This window comes from Cervus elaphus, chromosome 11 (assembly GCF_910594005.1).
Source record: "Cervus elaphus chromosome 11, mCerEla1.1, whole genome shotgun sequence".
Classification (NCBI taxonomy): domain Eukaryota; kingdom Metazoa; phylum Chordata; class Mammalia; order Artiodactyla; family Cervidae; genus Cervus; species Cervus elaphus.
In genome coordinates, this window is record NC_057825.1 from 82,746,393 (window position 1) to 82,753,172 (window position 6,780).

Sequence of the window (6,780 nt, forward strand, 5' to 3'; positions counted from 1 at the left end):
ATTAAACTCTTTATTTGAATTCAAGGCCCTCTGAGTCATGCTCCTAACGAATTACTCCATGTTTTAGGTGTTTTCCAAACTGTTCGAAGTTACTAGACGTCGAATGGTTCATCGTGTTCTTTCGTCAGCACAGCGACAGAGACTGTCATCCAACAATAACAAGAAGAAAAATTAGACAGTATTTTTAACTTTTTTCCCTATCTGAAGTGTTCACACTTATACATGTAGGACAATAAGCAGGACCGTCTGGGCCGGTCTGCATAAATGCTGTATACATACCAGATTTGATGCTGCATATAGGGTATGGAATTGCACATCCATCTCATAGGAATTGTAATGGTTTGAATAGGAGGAAAGTAATTTTTGTTACATTATAAAATGTCTAACTGCATTATTTGTAGCATCATAACTTTGTTTTGGGAGAAGCATCTTTTTATTTCCCACATTCCTGGTTATTTTCTTCATTGCTTTGAATTGAATTTTTATATCTATTTTTATATGTAACTCTTTTTTTACCTCATGTTTTTATTTGTTTTGCACATTTCTCATACCACAGGTATTGAAGCCCCTGGGTGATAATTTGATGGAGGAAAACATAAGGCAGTCTGTAACAAACTCTATCAAAGCAGGCCTGACTGACCAGGTGTCTCATCATGCCAGATTAAAGACAGACTGACACTTCATCTCCTCATGGACTCCACTCTCCCTTTTTTTCATGCTTGCTGTACAATGAGAACTCAAATAAAAATAAACCAAAGTTTACAATCAACTGTAGAAGTAGTTTAGTATAACTGGCTTCACAGATGGCTGCCACAGAGTGTGAAATTGTTTGTTGGTTTTAAGCATTGTGTTCATGGCTCCTGAGACATGATGATTGACTGAGGAGCATTAGTTTATCATGCACACTGGTGCCATGTTTAATTCTTTTTTTTTTTTTTTTTCTGATGTTAGTGAAATTTGTCTTATGTAAAAGGATATTTCAGGGAAATATTTTAAGAAATCTATTTAGAGTCTTTTTAACACAGTGTCCCATTGAAATTTTAATTTTTAGAGAAGTTATGAATCACTGTAGCAAGATTCAGATTGGAATGACAATGAAGCCTTTATTGAGCCACGACATTAAAAGTATATATTGCTTTACTGCCTTCAATACCAGTATTACATAAATGCATGTATCAGAAATTTCACAGAAATTACATGACAACTCTTGTAGCTAAGAAAGTGATTCTGAAGTGTACATTTGTCTTGCCTTTTTAAATTTATAAACCTGCCCTAAAACGAGATGCATATCTGGGAAACTAAACTGTCTTTATGCAGTTTAGCCTTCATGTATATAAAATATGCCATTAATTTTATTGGGGGAGAAATTCCATCCAAAAATGTTGCCTACAGCTATGAGTTAAGAGTGTCTGTACAGTGTGTAGCTTTTATTTTCTAAAATCACAGATAGGGCATGTATATGAATTATAAATATATAAATACAATTTTGTATTAAAAGTTTTGTAGTTTATGGCAAAATCTGGTTCCGTGGTAGGCTAATGAGTACAGTCCCTGTGAAGGAATGTTTGTGGCTCATGTCAGTGTATGAATGCATAGACAATTTGAAGTTTTTGATATATTTGTGATATTTATCTTCCTGAGCACTGCAGTCTCACTCCCCACCCCACCCCCCACCCTCGAGGGAATTCAGTGGGAATGTTTATCGTGACTTTGTCCTCTGTTGCATTTTAAAGTTATTTTCTGTAATTTATTTTCAGTACATAATTAAAAATTTGTTGCATATATAAAATGGAACTTGTGATTCTTTTTTAAGGAATTATTCAAATATGTATTCCATTACATAAACCTATTTGTTTATACTGAAAAGAGCATGAGTGAGGAACACCCGTGTGAGAGCTGTAAGCTATTGTACCTCAAAGCTAAGCTTGTAAACAGTTATTTTTCTGTGTCTGTCTCCGTCAGGGAAAACTTGTGATTAGCTAGGGGATTTATTAATTTTCGTTTCTCTCTCTTTTTTTCTGGTATATGTAAGGCTAACATTTTGCAGTACTTTTGTAGCCTTCTCTATGAACACCTGTTTAAAGCACCTAGTTTGGTTTTTAAGTGAAGAGAACTCAGATGTTGAGTTGCATGGCTGAAAGCTCAAAATTTACTTTGGTATATCTCTCCCCCCTCCCGCTTCAGATCTTGTTTTTATATGGATTGTGTTTGTTTCCATCTATTATTAAACTGCTACCAACTCATCTGTTCTTAAAGAGAATACACCTGAAAAGTGTCTCATTTCTTTTACTATGTTTTATGAATGTTGTGGACTGTTTTTATGAGTGGAAAAAATAAAAAGTTTGTTGTATAATAGCAGTTCTTCTGAAATTAAAGAGACACAGGTAACTTTTGTTTTTTTGTTTTTTTTAAAAAGTTGTGAAATCTAGACCATTGGATTTCCTAATATTTCTTGTTGGAAAGAGTGTTTTCCCCAAATATAAAATTCTATTAAGGATTCCAAGAAAGTACTTTGGTTTCAGCTGGAAGACTGAATATTGTTAAGCAAGAAGCAGTAAAAGGGATTAAAGACAAACTCAAACTGTTTACTGAAATAATTTTGGTGTTAGTATATTTTCTGTGGTATAATTTTTTAGTAATTTATATTACAAGGTTTTGTTTTTTTTTTAAATAGCAAACTGTCTTCCTCATTAAGATATAAATAACTTACTTTTGTGGAAGAGATAGTAATTTGTGACCCAGCTATTGACTATGCCTTATATATTTCTCATGAAAATAGTCATCCTTGCTTCACTAAGTATATTCTGCTTTGAGCAGGGCTCCCATTAGCCATTTTACTCCAGAACTGGGCGCTTGAGCAGTTACTCTCGCTGTAGGTGTGACTGCTGCTGGAGTTAGGTACACTGTTTGATCATTGCAGGGCTAAACATTTTTGGGGTGGACTTAACTTGGTTAAAAACTTGTTGAGAATATATCATAAAATTCCAGAAAGCACTATAACAGTACTGTTAATGGTTCATTAAGGTCAAAATGGGCTTATAGAAAGTTTTCAAGCAGTTGCTTAGTCTTTTGGCTTTCTGATTAGCTGTTTCTCTGCCACTATGGGTTGCCTGGGTTTGTTGCACACATTTTTAGGTTTCAGCAGTTTCATTCTTGGGAGTGAGGTTTTTTTCCCTACTTTGGCCAGAATTGCTCTGTGCACCTAAACGTTTTTCCATTTGTGTACTAGTTGTGAGGTGATGGTGAACGTCGGCTTGGAAGAGCTGGCAGCTGTTTCTGGCAGCCATCTACTTGGCCAGAATTTACTCATCAAATGACTGTCTTGGATTCAGTCTGGAGCCTCTGTCAGAAAGGGAACTTAACTTTGGGGAATACTTGACTTTTGGGCAAACAAAGCTACATGAGGGCTTTCTCATGCAGGACAGAGAAATGCCACCTTCTCTACCTAAATCTTTTAACAGATTGTAGGAATTCCTCCTCTCCAGATTTGCAGTTTGCTGAAATTGAGGATGAGGGATTGATCTACCCTTGACATACTTGAGGGCAATACAGCTTCTGTTAACATTCTTCAGTGAAAGCTAGGAGCTGACCAGGTCAAAAGTGCCTGAAGAGGAGTGTAAAAGAAGCTTAGGAGAAGGGGGAATCACAGCCTTCATACAGTCAATCAAGCATTTGCACATATATTAGTACTTTATGTTCAACCGTCGTGTGGTAGGAAACCACTTAAAAAAAGCTGTCTCGGGTGTCTCAGGCTTGCAAACCAGGATTCTGCCACTCCACACCAGGGGTTTGAGTCAGTGGAAAGTTTCAGACAGACGAGTGATATTCATAACTCAAAACTGCCTTAGCTGCATTTTAAAATTACTAAAGGTGGAGAAGAGAGATTTTGTTAATACTGAAGCAAGGTGAAAATGACCCATAATACTACATTTAAAAAGTGGTATTAAGCAAGTAGTGGAAATCTCCCTGTCCTTTTGATTGTACGTGCCAGAGGTAACCATATATTTGGTGTGTGTGCTACGGAAAACTTCCCCTGTGCTTACAGACACATCTTTATGTATGCAAAAAACATGGTTTTTATTTTACACAAAAATAGAATTACCCTGTATGTTATACATTTTTCCCATACAACACTGACATTTTCTTGGGCTGTTAAGTAATTCTTCAATGCTCATGCAGTTACCTTGACCCTTCTCAGGGTAGATGGGGTTTTGAGGAGAGAGCCCAGACCTTGGATCTTACTTTTTGTGCTGTTCTCCCCACTACCACAGGATTGGTGAGAGAATCAAGATACGTGGAGGGTGCTTGGAAAGCAGGTACTGTAGAAAATTTGTACTCAGTTTTGTTTGCCCTGTGTCTCCATCTGCTGGCTCTATTTGGCCAATTGACTAATAACTACTTCTTGAAGCTTGTCCATCCTTTGATGGGGTGTGGGGGTCACCTGGACTGTGATTTGTGTGTGTGCTCAGTCGTGTCTGACTCTATGCAACCCCATGGATTGTAGGCCACCAGCCTCTTTTGTCCATGGGATTTTCCAGACAAGAATACTGGAGTGGGTTGCCATTTCCTTCTCCAGGGGATCTTCCTGACCCAGGGATTGAACCCAAATTTTCCTGCGTTGGTAGGCAGATTTTTTACACTATACTACCTGGGCTGTTATTTAAATAACAATTTTAAACTTTCTGAAAGTTTCTATGGCAAACAATGTGGTCATTGTGGAGTAAAATTCTGTAGCTACTGACAGAGCAAGAAAGATCATCTAAAATGTCATAGTTTAGACTTTGCAATCACAAAATGTGAAGACTGTAAACGCTTGGGTGACCTGGAGCTGGAAGAATACTTGAATTTAAACTCAGGGGAAAAGGAGTTGAACCTTGTGGTTATAACAACTTTGTTCCTAGCACCACCACTTCAAGCTTCGTGAACTTGGGCCGACACTTACGTAACAGTTGAGCCTCACCTTCATCTATTAAATGGAGATAATACCTACCTCTCAGGGTTGTTAGGAGGATAGGATGAGAACATAAAATCCTCATAGACATTCTTTTGAATCCCTTTTATGGGGGATGATATTTGTGAAATGTGCATCTGTCTTACAAATCATACCTACTCTTAATTTTACACTGTCTGCTTTTTGAAGAGAATAACCATGATGACTCTTGGAGGGTGATAGTCATTGTGGAGAAAAACAGTATCAGGAGTTCCTTTCCTCAACAGGACTAAGTTCCTTGGAAAGAAGAAACTATACTTCATTGCATCTTTTAGCCTTTCATATTGTCTAGTATTTTTTTAATAGCATGGTAAATGCTCAGAATATTTGAACATGGGCTGGACTGGTCAACTGCATCCCTTCACCCAGCTTCCGTACTTAAACATCCACTATAGATGAGCTATACCATCTGCTCTAGATGGGCAAGGTGGTTATGTGGCAACTATGGACCCCTAAGTATCAGTGGTTGTATTATTCCACCTTGGCCTCAAAATAAGGAACACGATTATTAACTAAAAATCTTGTAACTGAGGAAGTGAGGGTAGGCTACCCTTAGGGATTTGGATTATCTTTAGAACTTACACTGATGTAATGCAGCTTCTTAAGTATCTGCTGTGTGTGTGTGTGTGTGTGTGTGTGTGTGAATGTATAAATTTATAAAGTATTTCTGGAAAAATGAGTGGGTGATTACTTAAACTGGCACATGAATTTTATTTCCAAAACTCTAGCTATAAAAAATCATTTCAAATTAAGTGTCTACTCTTAAGTTCTTACAGAACTGGGTTTATAGACCTGCACAGTAAGGAGATAAGAGTTCTTATATTCATTGTGTCTCTAGGAATGCTACCACTGTTTAGAACAGAGGGGAGAGCTGTTAGCTCTGTTAGTGTTGAAGCTTTTACAGGAGGTAAGAAAACCAAATTAATACATTTAGCCTCGAAACGAAATACCGCTGGTGCTGATGTACTAATAACCTTGGGGTGGCTATTTTAACCTCAGTCTTTGATAGAGGAATTATCTGGGACTCACAGAGGTTGGCCACTTTTACCAAAAGTTTCTGGGATTGGAAGCCAGGTGTACCGGCTTTAGAGCCTAGATCGCCAGAAACTACCCTCCCTATTGCACTGTTGTGAAGAATAAACAGTCCTGCACAGGCCGGGCAAGGGAGAAGGAAGAGGTCAGCAGAGAGGAGGAGTGCGGCAGTGGGCCGCTTGGGTTCCAGTGTTGGAGGTGGTTGTAGGGTGGAGAATGATGGAGTGGGGGGAGAGAGTTGTGAAGACCCTGGTCAGATTATGAAGTCCTTTTACAGACTACATAGAGGGACTTGGCATGTAGATGTTGAGGATACGTGGGTGATTCTTAGAAAAATGGAGGTAGTCAGTTAAGCAGTGGTTTTAATTGTCTTAGTTTCTCAAAAGTATGGTTTTATTTTTAAATCAGTCACCTGAAAGTGCTTGTTTTAAATGCACATTGTTGCCCCGCCCAACACTGTAATGAACTTGAACCTGTATTTCTGATAGGTCTCTAAGATCATTCTGATGTATACTGGAGCTTAATATCCGGTATTTTGAGAAGTGTTTCCTAATGGGTAGTAGTGTAATCAACTTCTGCTGTTTTGTTTCCCTTTGGCAATTAAAAACTTTTTTTTTCCTTTGAAATAGAATGTACAACCAAAAGAGCCCAGGGCTTGAGGCAGTAGGGAGGATGGGGGGACACCAGAGCCCATTCTGGGATAGGAATTTGTGCCTCTGATCCCTCTACGTGACCCCTTTGCCAAGGAGGAAGAGTCT

General features: G+C 38.2%; 1 protein-coding gene across 6 annotated transcripts in view; it reads left to right on the forward strand.

Annotated features, from left to right (window-relative positions):
* ATL2 (atlastin GTPase 2) overlaps positions 1–2,388 on the forward strand; it is a 68,776-nt gene extending 66,388 nt beyond the window's left edge. For 5 of the 6 annotated variants that reach the window (XM_043918206.1, XM_043918209.1, XM_043918207.1 and 2 more), the window contains one exon: positions 557–2,388. In XM_043918206.1, the coding sequence (XP_043774141.1) occupies positions 557–676 (120 nt within the window). In that variant the 3' untranslated portion in view covers positions 677–2,388. The other variant, XM_043918211.1, reaches the window with a different exon arrangement.
* The last annotated feature ends 4,392 nt before the right edge of the window (positions 2,389–6,780 follow it).